The sequence below is a fragment of the Amblyomma maculatum genome, chromosome 9, assembly GCF_055883805.1.
Source record: "Amblyomma maculatum isolate TAMU_Amacu chromosome 9, ASM5588380v1, whole genome shotgun sequence".
NCBI lineage: Eukaryota > Metazoa > Arthropoda > Arachnida > Ixodida > Ixodidae > Amblyomma > Amblyomma maculatum.
The window spans coordinates 64,845,261-64,868,436 of record NC_139352.1 but is presented as its reverse complement, the minus strand read 5'-3'; the positions used below and the strand labels follow the sequence as shown (position 1 = coordinate 64,868,436).

Genomic DNA, 23,176 nt, shown 5'->3' with positions numbered 1-23,176 from the left:
GAATGTCAGACCCTGAAGCAGATAGTGAACTTTGCAACTGGTTTAATAGGCTCAGTCCTGCCCTACAAAGTAGATTCAATCTAGGATGGTGTTCGTTAGTATGGTGACTGACTGAACTTGTTTTATGATAAGTGTAAAAATATATGCCTTAACAATACAGTTAGCTTGTGCGACCTTTAGAATTTATCTATTACGAATTTTCATTAGCAATCAATGCTGTCTTTGCATTAATAGTGAGTAGAGCGTTGGCTAGCGCGAAGTTTCCAGGACAATATATGCTGTTTTGTTGTGAAGCATGAGCTAAGTGTGCACCGTTAATGCTATCCTGTCCACGCACTTTTGTATAAGATGAACGCGCATGGAGCTACATGCTGCTCATATTCCGTTGCAGAATCTGTGCAATTGTTAATTAGAAGCGAGATAAAAAAAAAGCATAATAAAATCGCTACATGATATTCTTATGATTGGCGTCTGAAACCACATTTAAAACATGGTTCAGAATGAACAGTGTACGGTACTTTCTCCGTGAAAGCTGAGAAATCAACACAAAAAGCATATACAAACAATGCAACACATTATTTCGGGTAGAACACAAAGAAAATTTTGTTCGCTATGTAAAACTCGGCTGATGTTGAATGTTTATCGAAATTCAGTAGATTCAAAAGGTGGTCAATAGTCAGACAACGGAGATTCAAACCCCATTTTGCGTCAGGAACAACTCTTTCCGGTGACACGCCCGTACCCTATAGCCCGCCTTACTTCCACGGAGTATACACTCCACTGCTCTCGTGTCCCCCACTATTCAAGCCCTGAACATCACATAATCCGTTGACTAGCATATGCTGCATCCCTCTCGAAATGATATCGGGACTTCTAACTTATACATTCGCATCTCACACCATTCCTTTGGAGTTCCTGTCACCATCACCTCATCCTCAGACATACACTAGAAAACACTTGGTGTCGTCCGAGTTTATTCCAACGCTGCACCTGGCGACAAGTGCCTGGTCACCTCCTTCGTAATTGCGCATATCGTAATTGTGCAGATGCAGAGGTTATGGTTACTTCATAACGGTTGTTACGTGGGTTGACGTTATGTTGTTACACGCGAAAGCGCGTTTACTTGTTGACACTTAATTAAGTTAAAACTAAGTAGAATGCAGATGAACGGAGGGGAAACAGGTTACTGTGATTGTTTTGTTTATTTATTTGAAACGAAATAGATAGAAAGGAAAATTAGTAAGACTTATTTTGCAGTTTAGGTGTTTGGGAGTGAAATGTCTAGAGTGGTCGACGGCTGCCCTCTGGATCGAGAAGATAGACGGAGGATTTTCTCTGTTGCCCTTCCCCCCCCCCCCCTCCCTTTTCTTTCTAACGTGTCACGAAGTAGCGCATTCCGCAAAGCGTTTAGCGCCTACGGTGCGGTACGATTGCTAAGATGTTCAGGTCATGCGCACGGTTGACAGAAGCCCCTGGTACGATGGATTGTAGCCACTCTTTCAAGGTACATAGATGTGGAAAATTTTGGGATATATAGAACAACCAGAAAAACAATAATCAGCGAAGTTTGGGAAGAATGATCCGGGTGAAATATGCATCAGCTTAAAGTGAACCATGAAGAGAGATAACTCTCATAATGTAAATCAAAGGCGCGCACTGCCTCGTCACGGACGGATGCGGACTTTAACAAACCAAAACATTCTAGAAAGATCACAGTGAAAGTGGCCACTTCTCTTAAAAATAGGTACCGCTTCCTTAAACTATTGCTATAATTATAACATGAATATTGATTTGTTGCTTCAGCGGCTGCTAGTTTACAGAAGCGCCAGATTTCACTGTATCAAATATAACTGTAAACCAACTCGAATATACACTGTTTCCCAAGTCCTATCTTTACAAGATGATGTAATAGGCGTTATACACCAATTGGTCGTTGCTTCAATTACGATAACATGCGACCAAGCGGTGAAACTAGAGGCGAAACTCTATCCCTTTTTCTAAGTGAATATTACTGGCTTCATCTGAGGCCTTCTCCGTGTTGGGATTCGCATACACGAAAAAAAAAAAAAAAAAAAAGATTTTGCACCGGCCGCTCTCTTACCCAGCCTGTTCAGTGATATGTACTAGGACGATATGGCTGCCTTTGAGGGTTGATTTTTTACATATAGCTTAACAAAAAAAGGAGGCGGTCATATTGAGCGACCGGAGCCAATCATTTGCCAACCAAACAGAACACATGCGGGGTGAGCACCACACATGTGAGTTGGGCTTAGCATCAAACTTAGGATTAGACCATAATAATAAAGAAAAATTTTCGCTTTTAAGAGTTCAACGTTACAGCGTTCAAATCTCAACGCTTTGAAGACGATGGATGCATATATAAAGTTTTGAATCGGTCGTCGGCTCGTGACATCTACTGCGGAAGCGCTGTACAATCGAATGAAATTTCCAGTACGATTTCGGCCTGTAGCCAGGATTATTTACAATAATAATAACAACAACATCCCGGATTGTCTGGAAAACCGGACGCTTAAGGCTATCACGGTAAAATGCACTTTATTCATTGTACATTCATCAATTAGAAGAAGACTATATCTTTTTTTTTTTTAGATCGTTCAAAGTTAACAATGCATGTTTATTCAGTCTCTTCTTGAGCAGGAAGCGAAGGATCAGCCCCAATGTTTTCAGTGAAACTCGTTCGCTCAGGGCAGTGTTTCCAGAGGAAGACTAAGTGACGCGTTTCTCGGGCAGCAAGTTCGTAGACAAGCTGGCACAAGTAAGGCACCTCCCTTTTATAAAGCAGGAAGTCACGCCTCACCCAGACCTGCACCCCTGCAAAAGAACATATGCCGGAGGTGAATCAGAAATCCGGTTTCACTATGGAAGACTGTCGTTAAGTGTTATATCACCGCTAGCCAACCAGCTTAAATGTTCTGCTGATGAGAAAATCCCTCTCTCGTTATTGCTATTGTGAGAATTCAACATTCCTCTCACCCGCAAGACACGGCGAACCCTTCTCTCTCTCTCTCTCTCTCTCTCTCTCTCTCTCTCTCTCTCTCTCTCTCTCTCTCTCTCTCTCTTTATATATGAACACTCTCAAGGTAAGATTCGTATACAGGCAACATTAATACCCAAGAAAGTAGCAGGTCGGACAGCGGCCGATGTAGCTCAGTTGGAAGAGCACCGAACGCGGTATTCGGAGGTCGTGGGTTCGGTTCCCACCATCGCCACGTTGTTTTTCTTCTACTTTGTGCTTGATTATCTTTCCCCTAAACAGATTACTAATTTATGTGATTACCAAAGTAAAATTAAAAAAAAGACAAAATACAATTCCCAATGCTTTCATTGGCCTCGCCGACTGTTGGCTTCTTCCCTTTATATATATATATATATATATATATATATATATATATATATATATATATATATATATATATATATATATATATATTGTGAGCTCTCCACGGATCTTCTTTCATTTGTACATACCATGATCTTCTTCTTCCTCTTGTACATACCATCATCATCGTTCCGCGGCGCCGGCTCTGGCGCGCGCTTGGGTTTTCTCCATCATATTAAACGCTGACACGGCATACCTTGCCTTGCCTTCACGACCTTGCCGTCTGGATCTGGCCTTCTTTCACAATATATATATAGTTACGGCGCGCGCCGAGGAGCGCTACGCCAGAAAAAGAAGAGGCGTGGGACGATTGCGAGACGAGCGCGCGGCGCCAGCGTGAGGGTTAGAGAACAAAAGAAGAGCGCCAGGGCAAGTGGTGTTTGCCTGGTGTTCTCCGTTGAGAACCTCCGTTGAAGAGCTCCGTTGAAGAGCTAGCAGGGGAAGCAGGACTCTCGTGCTCTCAGCCCAAGTCCGAGCTTTTTGTGCTGAGGGACAAACCAAGAGGGATACATGCGAGGCACTATGTGCCGCCACCGCCTTTAGAGGTCAAAGTGGGGGGCGTACCGGTCGCTGAGGTCCAAACGATCAGGATCCTGGGTATGTATCTGCAGACTAACAGGAAGAATAGCGAGTCCTTGAAAAGGCTTAAAAATACGGTCAATGCTACCGTGAGGCTAATCAGGAGAATCGCCAATTCTAAGAGAGGTGTTAAAGGCCCACTGTCCACCCTCCGGTCGAAAATATTTTCTTCACCGATGACTGTGAGACTTCGCCCCTAGAACGTAAGGCCGCAAAATGTTTTTGAAAAGAGTAACTAATAACGCAGTTACAGCCACCGCAATCACCCGATTCTGTCATACTTCTCTCCTTCCGTTCCCTCGCAAAGGTTTTTCACTCTCCTGCCCGAGGTCGTCTAGCCTCCGCAAGACAAATTCCCCTTCCTCATCCGCGTTTGGCGGGAGGTGGGGCGTTGCACTCCGCGAGCGCGAAAAAAAAAAAAAGAAAAGAACGGCCCAGGGAGCGCGCGCCGCTGGATTCAGTCTGGCCGTGGCGAGGGAAAAGCGCGCAGCGAGCGGTAGACACCCATCCTTCTCCCGTCAGTCAGCCAGACGGACCAATGGACGTCGTTCGCGGTACGTACGTCATTACTGGGGCCCGTCGGGCCAGCGCAGGAAACAGGGAAGCTGGCTTCCCAATGGAGAGCATGAGAGAGCTTTGAATTGTATTTTCGATGCTTTGCAGCGCGCGTGTCACTGTAGCATTTTGCACAGACTACATCCGGTACCTGATCGAAACACTCGGCTCCTTTGCTTAAAAGGGCCTTCCCTGGACAGTGGCCCTTTAAGGAAAAAGACTTGTGTAAGCTGGTGCAGGCGTTTGTGCTCAGTAGAATAGTGTATGCGACGCCTTATTTGAAGTTGGACGCGACGGAAAAAGGCAAGATGGAGGCTATGATTAAGCAGGCGTATAAAGCGGCCCTTGGGTTGCCTCACAATGCGTCTACCGAAAGGCTGCTGGGATTAGGGGTGCACAACACCCTAGAAGAACTACGGGAGGCGCACTTGGTGATGCACCTCGGTAGGCTTTCAAAAACAAAAGCAGGAATGGACATATTGGAAAGGATCGGCATTGGACTTGACGCTCCAGCTGGTGACACTAAAATTCAGATTAGGCGGGAAATGCACAAGGGCTTGTACATAAAACCTTTGCCCAAGAACATGCATCCAATACATCACGAGGACTGCAGGAAGGCAAGAGCCAAAGCTTTACATGTTAAGTACGGGAAGTACAAAGGGGCAGTCTATGTAGATGTCGCCGATTATAAGGACAAGGACGCATTTGCAACTGCGGTGGTGGACGGGCAGGGACGCTTGATCGCCTCCGGATCAGTCAAAACCCGCTCCCCAGAAACTGCAGAGGAAGCGGCGATAGCACTAGCTATTACTAGTAGTAATGCTGACTTGGTCTTCAGCGATTCCAAAACAGCCATCCGAAATTTGGCGAGGGGCAGAATATCTGTCTCAGCGGCGCGATTGCTGAATCGGGCCACGGGGCGAGGGACTACGGAGGCGGAAATTGTCTGGGTACCAGCACACTCTGGGAATCCTGGGAACGAGACGGCTCACATGAATGCTCGAGGTTTCGTCACCGAGTAGGTGAGCCGGACGTTCCGGGAAGGTCCACGAGAGATGGGCTGGTATCCTTTCATGACATTACTAATCATTTCAATCTTGAGCGGAGGATTTACCCACCCCCGGACAAGCAATTGGTGAAGGCGCAGGAATGCGTCTGGCGACGATTGCAGACTAGATGTTTCTTCAACCCATACGTGTTGAGCAAAATCTACCCGGACATTCAGCCGGAGTGCAAATGGTGTCAGGAATTGGCAACCTATGACCACATATTATGGAGCTGTAGCATAGCACCGCCACCGGCGGATGGATGGATGGATGGATGGATGGATGGATGGATGGATGGATGGATGGATGGATGGATGGATGGATGGATGGATGGATGGATGGATGGATGGATGGATGGATGGATGGATGGATGGATGGATGGATGGATGGATGGATGGATGGATGGATGGATGGATGGATGGATGGATGGATGGATGGATGGATGGATGGATGGATGGATGGATGGATGGATGGATGGATGGATGGATGGATGGATGGATGGATGGATGGATGGATGGATGGATGGATGGATGGATGGATGGATGGATGGATGGATGGATGGATGGATGGATGGATGGATGGATGGATGGATGGATGGATGGATGGATGGATGGATGGATGGATGGATGGATGGATGGATGGATGGATGGATGGATGGATGGATGGATGGATGGATGGATGGATGGATGGATGGATGGATGGATGGATGGATGGATGGATGGATGGATGGATGGATGGATGGATGGATGGATGGATGGATGGATGGATGGATGGATGGATGGATGGATGGATGGATGGATGGATGGATGGATGGATGGATGGATGGATGGACTAAACTTTAATGCCCAACAGATAAGGTGATCTACCCACCCCCCGACACGCAGGTCAAGGGGCGGGTGCCGCCGCCTCAGAGGCAGGCCGGGAGGTCTTGGGTCCCAGAAGCCTCTTCAGCCAGTTGGACGAGTAGGAGCTGGAGTTCAGGGTCCGAGCTGCGCAGCAGGGTCTCCCAGGTGTCTCTACAGCCTATATTGTTCGTCCTCCTGGGAGAATACGGGCATTCCCATATTATGTGGTCGAGGGTCCCTCTCGCCCCAGAAAGATTGCACTTGTCACTCCTAGCCTCAGGGAACATGTGGTTCGCCATAACCGGGTGCGGATATGTATAAGTTTGCAGTCGCCTCCACGCCACTGCTTGTCTGCTGTTTAATGTCGGGTCTGGTGGGGGTACCAGTCTACGATCCAATCTGTAGTGCTGCGTGATCTCCCCATATTTTAGCAAGCGCTCTCCGCTTCCTCGGTCATCAAGTGGCCCTGTAGCGGCTCGGCGGTAGAGATCTCGAGCCAGCTTGTGGGCCGCCTCGTTGCCGGGGACGGCTTCGTGCGCAGGAGTCCAAATTATTTTAATTTTCCTATCCAACTTTTTCTGGCCTAGGATTCTGGCTGCTAAGGGCGAGATCCTGCCCTTGCTAAAATTTTGTATGGCAGTTTTGCTGTCACTGATGACAAACTTCGCTTCCGTTCCGACGCAAGCTAACGCGATCGCAGTTTCCTCGGCTATTTCTATGCTCCGCCCGCGCAAAGTGGCAGCTGTCACGGGATTGCCCCGGCCGCTGACGACCGTTGCTACCGTGAAACTGCCACCACCACCCGCCGCGTCTACATAGGCCACTTCATGTTCCGAAATTTCGCCGAATCTAATTTCTAATGCTTCGGCTCGTTTTTCCCTCCTGTCTTTGTTATATTCCGGGTGCATGTTTTTTGGCAGCGGGGGAATCACCAAATTTTGTCTGACTTCTCTAGCTACCTCCACCTTGACCGTGGGACCCCTATCCGGATTTATTCCAACTTTCGTCAAAATGACTCTTCCTGTCTTCGTGGTGCTAAGTCTCTCAATTTGAGAGGTTCGCACCGCTTCCGCCAGTTCTGCCCATGTGTTGTGTACCCCTAGAGCCATCACTCTCTCTGTGGATGTGCATATGGGCAGTCCCAGCGCTCTTTTTACGCATTTTCTCGTTAGAGACTCAATTTTTTCTTTTTCCACCGCTTTCAAATCTAGATACGGCGTTGCGTAGCTCACTCGGCTGAAGATGTAGGCCTGTATCAGTTTCATCAAATTTTTTTCCGTTAACCCTCGGCCTCTGTTGGCCACCCGCCTAATTAGGCTCAGGGTCTGCATCGCGTGATTCTCCAGCCTCTTGATGGTCTCGCCATTATGTCCGTGTGACTGGAGAATCAAGCCCAAGATTCTGATTTGCTCGACTATTGGTACCTCGTTACCCGCCACTTTAATTTTTATCTCCGACGGTGCCTAGCACCTGAAGTGCTTCGGATTGTATATAAACAATTCTGATTTCTGCGGCGAGCACGCTAGGCCTCTCTCTGCCGCGTAATCGACTATAATGTCGGTGGCGGCTTGGAGCAGGTTTTCGACGCACGAATCACATCCCCGGTTGACCCAAAGGGTGTTATCATCCGCATATATACTAAATTTTAATCCTTCGAGCTTTGCCAATTGCTCGGGGAGTTCCCTCATAGCCACGTTGAAGAGTAGGGGGGACAGCACTGATCCCTGGGGCGTACCCTTACTCCCTAGCTCTATTGCGGGGGATTCCAGCGTCTGGAACTTCATGCAGGCCGTTCTACCCGTCAGAAAGTCCCTGATGTACCGATATGTCCTGGTACCTACATTAATCTTGTTCAGCCCTTCCAGGACCGCCTCATGTTTTACGCTGTCGAAAGCCTTCGTGAGGTCGTGCCCCAAAATTGCTTTCGCATCTTTAGACTTTGAGTCTATTATGTCATGTTTGATTTGGAGCATGACATCCTGCGTACACAAGTGAGGACGGAACCCGACCATCTCATGTGGCCACAGATCACCCTGCTCCATGAAACTCATCAGTCTGGTCTGGACGACGTGCTCCATCAATTTCCCCACGCATGAGGTTAAGGAAATTGGTCGTAAATTTGCTAGTTGAGGAGGCTTCCCTGGTTTCGGTATTAAAATATTGCTTGCCGTCTTCCACTGTTGTGGGAGCTCGCCTTTTTCTCAACATTCCTGCATATACTCCGTAAAATACCTAATGGAGTCATCATCTAGGTTCCTGAGCATTTTGTTCGTTACTCCGTCAGGGCCTGGAGCCGACTTCGTTTTAAGTCTTACAATCTCCGCCCTCACTTCCGCTTCTGTGATGGGGGCGTCCAGCGCCTCATTAGGCGCTCCACCATAGTCAGGAAGTGGGGTTCGTGAAGTTTCCCCCACATACGTCTCAATTAATTTGTTCATGAAATCATCCCCGTTCCCTTCGAAAGCGTGCCTCACTTTTGCCAATCTTATACCAGATTGCGTCTTCGAGTGGTCTGGGTCCAACAAGTGCCGGAGGAAGCTCCACGTCTTGGAGAGGTTCATGCTCCCCTCCATTTCGTCACACTTGTTGTCCCACTTTTGTTCGCATAATTTGAAAGTATAGTCTTCGATTTCCTTATTATGTCGCGCAATCCTTCTTCTGAGGTTGCGGTTCCATTTCTGCTTTTTGAGACGACGCTCCATGCTCTGCTTAGCTTCCCACATATGCAGAAGACGGCTGTCCGCAATCTCCGGGGCGTTATCACCTTCGAGCAATTTTGTTGCCTCTCTAACGTCCGATTTGAGCGCCGTCGCCCATTCCTCGGTGCTTCTGATGGGCTCTAGTTGATGGCCATCTAACACGGAATCATCCATACATGCTCTCCGAAAATAAAGTTTTTCAATCCATCCATCTGTGTCTATCTCTAGGCGGGCGCAGCGTCCCACAACATTTTGGTGTCAGAAGTGGGATCGTTTTGTTTCTGCGGCAGCTTTTGCACTCAACACCGCGAGGCAAGAAACAACGCATGTCACGCCGTTCTCAGTCGTCTATGGCAGAACACCCTCCATCCCTCTCGACGCGCAGTTGGGCCTTCCCCGTCAGACTGCGTCACCAACTGACTCCGCCCAACGACTTCGTTACGCCCGCCTCGACGCTCAGCGCAACCTTCTCACGGCTCATGCGCGTGTGCAAGTGGCCAATGCGGCAGCACCACCACTTCCCTCCTTCCGGTCCGGTCCGGAGACTTGGTCCTCGTTCGCCGCACCATCCGCGCGACTGGCCGTGCCACGAAGCTCATGCCCCGAAACCGCGGCCCTTACCGTGTCGTTGAATGGCTCGGCCCCGTGACATACCGCCTCGAAGACCTCCCCGAGCATCGACCATGCGATGTGCACCATATTTTCCCGGAGCATGTGTCAAACATGAAGCGATATGTCAACGGCGCCAGCATTGACTCCGACGTAGATACCGGGTCATCACCACTACTGTCGTCGCCTGCTGCCTCATTGCCTTCCCCACGAAATGCCGCCCCATAAGTGGAGCGCCTGCAGCAGCTCACCGACACTTTGTCCCCCCCCTCCCCCCCTATGGAAATATGTTACGGCGCGCGCCGAGGAGCGCTGCGCCAGAAAAAGAAGAGGCGCGGGACGAGCGCGAGACGAGCGCGCGGCGCCAGCGCGAGGGTTAGAGAACAAAAGAAGAGCGTCGGGGCAAGTGGTGTTTGCCTGGTGTCCTCCGTTCTTGTGTTATATATATATATATATATATATATATATATATATATATATATATATATATATATATATATATATATATATATATATATATATATATATATATATATACGGGAGGCGCGCTCTCATTTTTCCCCTCCCAACCTGCTTCCCCTGGAGCTGCTGCAAAGCTGCAAAAAGGGCGGTGATGAGAGGGACTGCAGTAGCACGCAGGCGGGCCCTTTTTCCTCCTCCCGTCTCATCTTGAGCAGACATCGCTACAGCGGAGGGACGAAGGCGTGAAGCCGGAGCAGGCGGATGCTGCTACGACCGAAGAATGTCGGGCATACCCAATAAACACCTTGGCCCGCTGGCTGTGCCTCGGTGTGTTGTTCTTCACGGCCACGGCTGTGCGTTGAGCTAGCGGTGCGGCTCTCGGCTCTAATATCAGAGCCCGAGTCCCATAAGAACCCCCACAAAATGGCACCCAACGTGGGGCCCGACTGCCAGCCAAGTTTGGGAGGCTGGCTCACAAAGAATGGTGGAATTCTACGCCGTAAGTCGTCCAATCAGTCCGCTGTGAGATCCTGGCCAGCATGCGAAGCTAGCCCGATAGCAGAGGCTTGCCACCACCACTTCCATACGCCTCGAGCGAAACCACGCGTGTGGACCGCCGAACAAGTCATTAGCAAGGAGATACTGAGCCACTCGTCAAGCTACTACCAGTTCCCGACGCTGCCCTTTACACCCGCTTGGGAAAGCCGGCCCGTTGGTCCAGCTCACGGTACAGTGCCTATTTGTTCATTTCCGCCCAGAACCACAGATGCGGTCCGTTTTGCCCATTGGCTCAAAACCGCGCAGTCTATACGAAGAAAACTGTGTGCGAGAGCAATGTCGAAGCGCCCCGAGCACAGGATCAATGTTCAGCGGCTCAGGAGATTCGGGAGCCAAGTTGACTGGAACGGCCCGCAGGGATAGGGGGAGAAGTCAGTCGCATTCGGCAGGTCAGTTCATGAGCAGCCAGCGGCCGCTCGCAAAAGGAGTGCAAATATATGGTCGCAGGTGCGTGTCACTAGGAGCGGCGGTACACCACATTTGCGAAAAGAGCTCAAAGTGAGGAAAGCCCTGTTGCGGAAGCCTCCAGGGCACGTGCATCTCATAAGAGTGAGGATGCCCTCTCGAGCTTGCGCTCAGCAGCAGTTAAGAGCTTGCCAGGGGTTAGTAGAAAGGCTTATTTTTGTCGTAAGGTGGTCGCAAGTCTCATTTCAGAAACAGAACCCCGCGACAATTCAGGCCAAATTGTGCTGTGAAGCCGCTTGTAGTGTGGTTGACGTTTATTAACACTAGTGTAGATCGTATTGCTACGAGCGGGTTAGAGACTTCCTGCTGGTCTGTGATTCGTGCTATGATACGTGCTAAACAATGACGCCTCATTTGAGCGCTGCAACGCCTTTATTCCGTAGAGGGAGATCGGAATATGAAGCCGCTCTAAGGTGAATATACGAGATCGCTTAACTACCGGAATATGCACTGGCCCGCCATTTTCCTATCTCTGCGCGTGAACATAAAAGTCACGACAGATATCGACGACTAGACGAAGTGATTGCGCGAGATTATGACCATGCCAATGGGAACGCGAACCGCAGCCGCGGTAAGAACATTGCAAGTCTCATTGCACATTGTAGCTATGATTACGCACTCAACGACGTGGCTACGACGGGTCGTGCGCCCACACGGATGTGGCCGTTAGAGCTTGCTGAGATTGTTTTCGCGGCTGCAAGTTGAAAGACCCGAGTCCGACTCCTGTCCTGCGACTTGGAATTGCTAAGGTACCAACCGTGCGACTCCAAAGAGAAACCGTCGCCCAGGTGGAGAACAGAATTATGAGTGGGAGGGTATTGGAATTAAATATTTCCCTCGCTCACACGACGCTGCGAACATCATCATCTCTCTCTCACCCTCTCTCACGGAGAGCTCTCAGCTTTCCCCTCCCGGCCTGCATCCCCCGGAGCTGCCGCGGAAAGCGCGGGGGTGAGAGGGACTGCCGTAGCGCTCCGGCGGGCCCTCCTTCTTCCTCCCCTTTCATCTTGGACAGACATCGCTGCAGCGGAGAGACCACGCCGCGACGCCGAAGAGCGCGGATTCTGCTAAAACCGAGGAACAATGTTGGGCGCTCCCAATGAACAGCTTAGCCCACTGGCTATGCCTCGGTGTGTCGCTCTTCACGGCTACGGCTGTGGCCCGAGCTAGCGGCATGGCTCTCGGCTCTGAGAACAGAGCCCGAGTCCTGTGAGAACGCCTTCAACCTTCGCTGAACTGTCTCTGTCTATTGATTTTTTTGTGATTACAATTAAGAACATACAGCATTCGCTTTTCGGTAAAACACTGTGAATGTTACAGCGCGGGGCTGTATTTTCATATTGTGCGATAACCTCTAGCAAGAGCACCGCCAGGGTGGCGCAGAGCCCCGCCAGGGCGCTCGGCTATTGCGCCCAGGGATGCGGGAGTGTTACGCGTAGAGCTCTACTTTGATATTGTGCCATAGCATTTTACAATAGACGACCCAAAACTTGGCGTTTATACACCTCTACGACCTCCACGGCATTCTCTAATAATGCGCAGAAGCTAACAGCAGATCAGGCTTGTTATAATTATATCAGGGTTCTGCACGTACCGCTGCCTGGTCGATTACCATCATTGCATCAAGCAGTTTCTTTGTGGCAGGCAAATTAGTGCGAATCGTATGTCTGCAAAAACTAGAAATCGTATGTCTTCTAGAATCCTATGTCTTGAAAAATTAGAAAGAACTGCAGTCTCTCCTCTCGCGATTTTATAAGATGAGCTTTTATCGACAAATCGTTGCGTTGGTATAATAATTTTCAAATTTGGGTTCATTTTGTTTGCGGTTCCATGGTGGGCTGTTCGTCTTTCCGAGATGGCAATGAGGCGTAACCCGTTCCACACGTATAATTGCGTCAGATTTAAAGTTTTATACGCATTGTATAAAAAATAATACTATCATTTTAACAATCACGGGGAGCATATTATTGGGCCACCACGCAGCAAGGTTCATTTCATTTATATTTTGATAGCACAGCAGAAGAACAATGTGCATAACTGTCATTCACGTCCTTTTAAAATGACTGATGTTTCTTTTTATGGGAACCAACTGATAGTAACACCAACTACGGGCACACTTCACAACGTTCCTTGGCTACCCTGTTCCCCGAAGAGAAAGCAGCGAGAGCCTATAGTTTCCAGGTATACTGAGAAGCATATTTATCATAGCGTTCATAGCCCCCCTGCGTCTGTCGGTGTACTGAACATAGAGAGCGTCAGCGAAATAACCGTTTATGCTAATAACAAAAAATTGCGGGTCACTTAAGCTCCGCTGTGCAGGGTATGGCGCGGTGACGTTTCACACATACCAACCATGTTTTTCCCTTTTTTCAGTTTTTTTATAGTTTGTTTATTCTTATTTTTTGACAAGGTACTGGGCATCAGCAAACATCGGCTTTTCATTCTGGGCAGTTTGACACATTTGAGCGTATTTTTCATTTTTTCAATTACTTTAGCTCATTAACTGAACAATAACAACGTTTAAATTTTCTCAGTTAGCATTATCAATCACTGGTTTTCCATTCTGAGCAATTTGATGCCTTAGAACCCCTTTTTTAAGTTTTGTTTTCATTTTCTTAATTCATCATTTATCAAGTAAATACAGTAACTTCATTAGCTGGTCTTCGCATATCACACAGCAATCAATCATCAATCACAATAGCCACAAAATGTCATGATACGTTCTTTATAAGCCCCAATTATTTTTCGACACGCGGTGCTGACTACACCGAAGGCTTTTCGACCGAACGAGCCGATGAACTCTTGCTTAAAAATTAGGAGGACGACCAAGCTACGCCTTAAATGACACCGTCGACTCTTCATTCCACGAATATTTGGAACTGAGCGGTAAGCACAGAGTTCCGCAAAATGCTCAGCGTCTTTCTTTGGCTCGTTTTTAAGAAAGGAAGGCGCAGCATCTCTCTTACTTTTGGATGGACACCTACACTTGCTATTCAGGGCATGCGATTGGAGTTACAAATGTCGTCAGTTCGAATCCCGGTCGCAAACTAGCCTCCATTATGACTGGGCGATGGATGCTAAAAGGGTGAGCGAAATAGTATTGACGCTATGCTGAACGCCACAGAAAGAACGGTTGCCTCACAATTTCTGTTTCAAGTCAGGTGGGCTACCTTTTGCGACGCGTGTTTCTGAATTCTCGTTTACGGCGGCGACAACGCTAGCTACAACGACTTTTCTACCAAAGGAACTGTAAATGTTTTGCGTAATATAATTGAGAATCAACCTTTTCTTGTTAAAAAAAAAAAAAGGAGGACGATATTGGAACACTTAAGCTCCTCGGTTAAGGGCATAGCACGATAGCATTTCACACATGAAAAACTGCTGAAGTGGAAGTCCTCTGTACTGGCCAATGAGCTGCGGTAACGCCTGCGACGGCCATCTTGAGGGTGGCAAGAAGTGACCTGCCGAGGGCTTGGGAGTGCTGTTCGCGGGCGTTGCCAGTGTGTTTGAAGTGCTTAAAGGATTTTTCAGTTTTCATGCAATGCTGTGGGCTATCAGGTGAGCCATACTGGACATCTCCGAATCGATTTGAACTACCTGGATTTTTAAAGATACCGACGACATCCGACAACTGGGGCGTTTCTCGCTCTGCTCAGTGCAGAAATCGCAGCTCAACATCAAGGCTAAACCTTTGAGTGTAGCCTTAGCAATGCTAGTATTACATAGTTGTGTAGCCTATGTGGAGCATAATAGCAGTGCAATAATTGCAAGTCCTAATAAACATGGTGAAATATATAAACGCTAATAAAGTTTAGATTTTATGCGACAACATCCTGTCATATGTCGTTAGGTAGCATATGTCAAGTATATTGCACTTGGCTAATTTTAGGTCCTAATTGCTGCTCAATAGATAATTGTGAATAAATATTAATATATATGCTTTGGTGACAAGTGGTATATCGTTGATTTCTTATGCCAAGTACAATTGCACTGGACTAACGGCACGTCTTAATTCACTATCGCTAATTAGTCAATTATGATTAAAGCTGAAATGTATGCTATCCTTTGAAGTCATATATCGTGGCGTAGCTTACATCGAGTAGAGTTGTGCTCAACTAATATCATTGCAATACGTGCTAAGGGCCTAACCGCTGATGGTTAGTAACCATGAATTAAACTGAGCTTTATGCCAAAGTAGTCACATATTGTTGAAATGTTCTTGAGGAATGAAATTCAAAATCAAACGCTAAAGAACGAAAAAGCCAACGCAAAACATAGATAATACCACTAATTAGCTGTAATTAATTAGGACGTGCAGCAATTCCAGTGCTGTTGCTCTCGGCATACGTCATCCAACGACATACGACTTCTAGCTATAGCATGTATTTTAATATTTACTCACAATAATCTAATTAGCAGTAAATAATTAACACCTAAAATTCGCCCATTGCAATTATACTCGACATGTGCTATCTAACGACATAGGACTCGATAATATCGCATAAGATCCAAAGTTTAAAATAGTTAATTAATTCACTTTGTTTAATTACGACTTGCCATTATGCAGAGCTATTATACTCCACATAAGACGCAACTATGTATTACTAGCATTTCTATGCGTTCACTCAAAGTTTAGACATTGATGTTGAGCTGCGGCTTTTGCACTGAGTAGAGCGAAAAACGGCCCAGTACTTGGATATCATCGATATCTTTAAATATGCAGGTGTTTCAAATCGATTCGGAGACGTCCAGTATGGCTCGCTTGATAGCCCACATCAGAACCTAAAAATCAAGCGCTTGAAACACTCTGGCAACGCCGGTGAACAGAGCTCCCAAGCGCTTGGCAGGCCACTTCTTGCCCCCTTTCAAGATGGCCACCACAGGCTTCACCTCGGCGCAATGACGTCCACTCCAGCAGTTCTTACAACCTCCTCGGATTCACACACATGAACGATGGTTTTTTTTTTTATGTTTTACAATGATCGCATTAGCTTGTCGTCGCCTATCGAACACCAGTCATCAATCACTACAACCAAAAATTACCTTCATACAGATTTTTTTTTTCTTTTTTTACGCAGCTCCCGATTATTTCTAACACAAGGTGCCGACCCCGCCGACTACTTTTTTACCGAACGAGCTGCATAAGCTATCCGCTAAGAACTTGATGAAATGTATTTATTGGGCCACCAGAAACTGGTGTACGAGAACTTGCAGCTCTCCGACTGCAACTTACCAAGAGAGCTCGACTGAAGAACAGCACAGGTATCATAGTCCGCGTAAAGAACTCGAAATACTTCTGGAACTAGCTCTTCATCTGAAAAAAAAAAAAAAAAAGCTAATATTGCATGATTATCATCAACGCCGACTGGGTAAGGAAGATTTTAAAAAATGAGATAAGGAGATTGGCCAGATATATCATAGTTGAGAGGGCATGGATAATAATAATCTTTTTTTCTGTCTATGATGGAGACTGCGGGTAAAAGTCGCTTGAGAAGCACGTGACTTGACTAGATCCCGCAGTCTCCATTACAAGCCAAGCAACGATACAACAAAAATACATACAGAAAAATTCACTTCACATAAAATATGCACAAAACACTAAATCAAAACACTGCTAAGGATGGCTGATCTGCAACAAAATTTCGGGGATATCTGCGATGAAATTAAGCGAATTTCTGCTCGCAGCTCACAATAGCCGATATATGTCGCTCAGCTCATCCGATCTCGTACTCTAGCTCCGCTGCTAAGGCGTCTCCGAGATTAAATCTTTCCTTTACTCTGAAACATTTAGGTTGACAGTAAGGGTGTTCCACGTACAGACCATTTGCTATAGCGCTGATCAATTCCGAAGCGCCGCCCGCTGCGGCTTAGGTGTGAAACAGTGTTGGCCTAGCGACGACTTGGGCGCAGCGCACGGCCCGAGCGCCGTTACTCGGCGCTCTTGCGGGTAGCACCGTTGCGGTAAGCGTGCTGCATTCAGTGCGGCAAGTGTTGCGAATTTGTCGTTTACTTTCTTGATGCGGATGGGGTCGGTCATATTTTGATGTACCGCTTAACATTTATTACGCCGAGCAAACGATCCTGAGAGCACAGAAGGGGGCTATATGCTGCGCCGTCGGGCGCGTACTCTCGAAGCTTGTTGTATCCGTCAATCGCCATATGCAATGCATATAAAACTTGTTGCTCTTGAAACTTGCTTTACTGTGCGAAGCGCACGTATACGTGAAAGTGCATGGTCAGCCCGCGCACTTCAAAATGTTTTATCCGGGCTCGGCTCACCTTCCGTACTCTTCGTAAACAAACGCCGACACAGCTGCCGAGCTTCGTAATGTAGTCGGGATCAGCAGATGGTTACGTAAGGCATGTAAGACGTTAACGGGAATTTGAAAACTATTTTCGCTCAGAGCGCAATCACTTTCGTTGAAGGCCTATAAAATTTTGTGCTCGCTCAATTTTTATCCATGACATTATTTTCAAAAGACATTAGTTTTGGTCGTTTAGCAGCGCGTGGAAAAAAAATATTAAACTAACAAATGCCATTCGGTGGTAATGACGTTAAATTTTCCAAGTTAAAGGGATGATGCTGTGTAGACAATAGTCTCAATCGCAGCGAGGCGGATTTATGGTCGGTAGCGAGAGAAAAAAAAAAAGGGGGGGGGGGGACTCAACGGAAGAGTGATTGAGGATGACTGGTCTCGGTGCCCTGAAGTGGTATGGTCGGGCGCAAACAGGTTGTGGGATGGCGACGCTCCGCGTGGCGTTGCTATTGACCTTCTCCGTGTTTCAAACAAAAGGTGGCGCTGTAGTCGTCTACGATCCCACGGCAGGCAAAAAGTACGGGAGCGGTACGGTGGCAGAGCTTATCAAGAGCGTGTTATTTTGCTGGCGCCTTCTTTACTGACGAGATAACCATGCGCTATATGAGCATTTTGTGAGTCTCTGTGGCGAGGACAAACGCGATACATGAAAAAACTCCACGTGCACGGCGTGGATGCAGCGTCCTGACCCACACGCCATCGGAGAGTGGGTTCAAGGTGCACAAGTGAAGCGTTACTGCCTGCCAGGGAAAATGAACAACGTTGCTATCTATTTGTTGATTTCGTCCAGCAAATTAACCTCTCAACGCGTCGGTAATAGCAAAGCTTTCAATTCTTACAATTACTTTGATTCGAGTAAGTGGACGGTGATTTTTCTCGCTCGTAAACAACGCACGCAAACTAAGTACGACTAAAGTACTCCCCTCAAAACATCATTGAACTCTCGAATTATTCTTCACATCGAGCGCTAAATGGGCGTTGTTGATAAGCATGAAGCCTCTCGATATCGCTGAGATGCTGTGTGCTTAAGGGGTTTTAGGTAAGCATGGCAAAAGTAGCAAGGGCATTGCACTTTGTCACCATACGGGTTTGCTTATTCCTACGTTATTTGTTTAAATCACCACGATACGGACCTGTTGTAAGTACCCTGCTCACGGACGGCTGTCGGCATTAACGTTTGCAATTTATGCACAGGTATTCACGTTTTTAGCCTAATTGTATTATGTTTACAAGCGGCTGCGGCCGCGCTGGTTCCATAGTTAGGGCGACCCGGTTCAGTCCCGGCCACCATGGCCGCGTTTCAATGTAGGATAAATTCGTAATGCGACAGTGTGTCGTGCAGTATATAATTGGTCTATAGGCCCTCGTAATCTGAATCGGGAGCCCATATGTTGCTCGGTGATACTAAACCCCACAACTCGCATTCACAATCACCCGTTGTGAATACCACTTATACCTCTCGGTATATAGAAAATGCAGCTCCAGTCTAGCCAGTCAGGGGCGCTGTCAACGTGCGCATTTTTCATCACAAAATAGATTAAAGTAATTTGAAGTGAACAATGCGAAGTGTAGCCATGAAACATGTCCACGGAGGAGTGCCACACAATTTTGTCGCGCAGCAGCTCACTACGCACACGTACAATTAGCAAAGTAAAAAAAAAAACATATTTGAGGAATTAATTACACGATAACCACATCTACGCATGGTCCAACACTGAAACAGGCCTACTCAGGAGAGTATGCTGATTTCCTCGTCTACGTGTTACTTGCGCAGTCACACCCGCATCAAAACAAAGATCTAATTACGTAACGTAAGAAGTTATTCGTATCCTTTGAGCAGGTAGACTGCTGTGGCGTACAGGTGAATAAGCTCTAGCTTAGCCTTGGCGATTTGTTTGTCGCATATTCGATGAGCCGGCATCGGTACACAGCCTCGCGCTTCACCGTGGCGGCCCAATGTTTGCGGCAACCGTCTTTTGCAAAACATCTGTGCAAGCTAACTAAACATTCCTTTCGGTGCCTTTCAGCGCATGCTACGGCGATGCAATTAGTCGGCATACTGCTCTGTTCTTTTTTCTTCGGCACCGGTAAAACAACCCCGAAATCACGGTAGGTAAATACAACTGAAGTGTTGTTTTGCCTACCGCACGAAAGTCACTAAAGACGACAGCGCCAGCGCATCTTCATGACGCAGCCAGAGTGAAGGAAGCCTATAGATATAGTATAGGGGAGAGAAGGTTGTCCGTGGGGGGGGGGGGGGGGGGGGGGTAGAACAAACCATCTGCAAAGTCAGTTGTCTGCAAACAGTTGTGCATGCGATGGAGAGTGAACCGCCGACAAGCAACGTTCCTCGGGGCAGGCCTCGCAGAGGCTTCTACTATGAAGAGACACAGCGACGTTATCGAGAGGCACAAGCCCGCAATTTTGCAGCTACACGTATGAAGAGAGCAGCGCTCGCTGATAACAAAGCAGTTTCCTCAATGCCTCTGACTGAAAGCCGTACTCGACGTGCTGAACAGGTTGCCGGGGATGGCAGTGCGACAAAAGCTAACCCACAAGCATGGAGGAAGGAAACAACTTAGGAGAGGCCCTTGCCATTCCCAATGCATTGGAGAAAGTGTGGCGGACGTGACGTCAAAATTTAGAGTTAGGCATGTCGGGCCATTAGCAACGGCGACTCTGTTGCTATGAGAACTCAGGCCACTGGCAACAGCGTTGTTAAGGGCCCTAGGTACGTGAGCGTCGCGGAGAAATAAAATGCGGAGGGAAAAGAAGGAGGAGAGACGTTGCAACGTCCGGTCGCGGCGCGGCCGCGCAGGCTTCAAAAAAATGACGTCAGGGCCTCTCCTAAGTTCTTTCCTTTCTCCATGCCCACGAGGAGGAATAGCGCAAACGGGAGGCGGAGACAATGTGACAAAAGAGAGATGAGGAAGTGCAGTACCTTCAGCACAGCGGCTGCTGCCGACGAACAGCGGTTCTTGGTTCCAAAAAATAACAACGCCGTTGATGGCTCTTACATGTCACGTCTCAAATGTGAAAACAATACAGAATATATACAATCAACCGGTGGCAAACTCAGCTAAACCATGTTTAACAGAGCATGTCGCACACCTAGGTTCAAGCCATGCTCAAACATTTAACCCACCATTTTTTCATTGTGGTCTTCAGATGATTCGCATACTCCACAGGAGGCATACTGACATCAGCAGTTTCAGCTTGTAAAGCCGACGTTATTTTTTTTATTTTTCGATATCAGTCTGACACACAGTTTCAAATAAAATGCTCTCATCTGAAATGAGACATGCTTCCGCCCCTGTATCTTCGTCCGGTTTTTAGTTCATTCCACTGTCTCTAATTTACGATGTAAGAATATTTCAGTTGACCCATCTTTTGCCGTAGCTATAATTATGTGCTTACCAACAACGTGTTTGGCGATAATTTCATTCTTGTGCTTGTATGCTTCATCTGTTTTGTTTAGCGCCACCCTTTTCACTCCTGTCTGGCTGAAATAGAAGTTATACAAGAAAAAATGTTGACGTAAAATACATCAATTGCTTATGCACAATTGCGCAAAGGCATATCGCTAGTACGTCCGTCAAAATCACTTGGCATTAAAATGTTAGTTCGAATCAAACAATTGCGCGGCCTTAAAGGTGCCATACAAAGTTATTTTCCAAAACTAGAAAATACCCGCTATCCTTAAGTATTCCATCAGTTCTCTCCCCAGCGCAAGAATTGGTAAGCTCTGCTTCACTAAAACCTAAAATATTGGAGCTCGAAAGCGGCCTCCCTCTTCACCCTCAACTAAGCAAACGCCAGCGCGGAAAAAAGAATGAAGAAAACAAGTCGTGACGAATCTCCACCGCGCCTCACCTCAGACGTGCCAATTGGGAGAGTCCAATGAGTGGGCTCCCCCGAAAGATCAGTTGGTGTCAAAACTAAAGGTGCTGGTGAGAAGGTGTCGTCGTAATTAGTTACGAGAGGTCGCCGAGGAGCACATTTGAAACATAATTTGTAAATTACAGATTCTACCTTGAGGTTTAAATTCGGCTCGAATACTCACAACGACAACCGCCATAGATTTCTTGCATTAAATCAGCAATAATCGTTTCACGGTCCCTTTGGTGCTTGCAAAGGCGAAGGTAATTAACGTTAGCTGATGCATTGACATTTTTTTCTTTACCAACGCTTCTTTTCTTTGTGCAGTGTAATGCCTCTTGTTACAATCTACCTTCTCACTCTATGAAATAAGACGGCCTTGTGGTGTGTGCGAAGTTCTACTTTCTTTTGGTGCATTTTCCCACTTCCTAAACGCCGCCTTGCAGCTGTCAGCCGAAGACCAAACTTTTGGCAGAAGGTATATTTTCTGTCGGAAATCACGTCAGCTACCGCTTTTAGGCACGAAACTCTTTCTTTGAGTTCCTTCCTTACCATTTTAAAAGGCATTCATTTAGTTCAGCATAATACTACAGCAATGTGAATTCGTTTAGACCAATGCAATTCAGCCAAACGGCAGGTTCGAAAATCAGTATGGGAATCGCTCAATCACACAACACGCTATCCCTCTGAGAGTTTGCTCGAGAGGCAGGCATTGACACAAAAACGTCACCTCCCTGACCCCACTATCCCTCTCCCTTGATGAGGCCTTCATGTCAGCTCCATGTATAATTAAATACTACTCACGCACTCATTTTCAGTCGCCTTTCACGAGCTTTTAACCCCTCGCAGGATGAAGCCCATTCTTCATAGGTTTTGCATCTCTGATGCATGACGTTTAGTACAGATTTAATACGCAACTATAATGTCTATCAATGTTGCATATTTATTTAGAACAGCCATAACTTACCGCTCTGTTTCATTACGAGCAAACTGGTATAAAATATTGGCCTCTTTTTTGGGCTCTTCCATAAAACTGACCCGCGCGCACAAACATGGAATTTCAGATCCTAATTTGGCATTTTGAGAATGGTAGACTAAGCAGTATAATGTCGTGACGTGGTTCAGCAACTGAAAAAGAAAAAAAAAAGAACAAAGCGATAAATTTAGATTTATTTTGAGCTTTTAATGAGGGCGACGATAGGTTTCCGTAACACATCATCAGATGCAAGTTTTCTTTCTTATCATTTCCACATATAATTGAAGAAACCAATTCCTGTTTGAGCATCTGCAAACGGTGCTACCAACTCCACTCTCAGCTTCAGCTTATAGGAAAGACTGTTTAACAGTTGGAAAGAGACCCCATTCCAGTTGGATGCAAATTTCAGTTTCATATTACCATCACATTTCTTAATCTTCATATTTTAAACAAAATCACTCCACCAAATACCGAAGTTACTCTCATTAGTGAGGATCAAGCCCCAGACTCTGCCATACCTCTTGAGAATGCTAGGATAAATCTGCAGAAAAGTTAATAGTGCCACTCTCGACACGTGAGAAGTGAGGGGCAGCCTTTACCAGCGACAGCCTGGTCAGTAAGTCTGAATCATCCAACTATAGTCCACAAATCAGCTGCTGCCAGTGCAGCCCATGGCCTAGGGGCACTGACAATCTAGCTCCTGGTAATTTTTATCTTTAATAAATGTTTCCGCTCTATTTCTCTCTCTCAGATTCATAATCAACCCGGAGAAGGCATTTATTATAG

The 23,176-nt window shown here is 47.0% G+C and overlaps 1 protein-coding gene across 1 annotated transcript; it reads right to left on the bottom strand.

The window, feature by feature from the left end:
- Positions 1-2,596: 2,596 nt before the first annotated feature.
- Positions 2,597-22,538, bottom strand: LOC146179246 (uncharacterized). Its single transcript, XM_084579854.1, has 4 exons — positions 22,382-22,538; positions 20,953-21,038; positions 16,452-16,532; positions 2,597-2,832 (listed from the first exon to the last, which is right to left on the bottom strand). The coding sequence occupies exons 1-4, from the start codon at positions 22,441-22,443 to the stop codon at positions 2,636-2,638; spliced, it is 426 nt and encodes a 141-aa protein (XP_084435980.1). The 5' UTR covers positions 22,444-22,538; the 3' UTR covers positions 2,597-2,635.
- Positions 22,539-23,176: the final 638 nt, after the last annotated feature.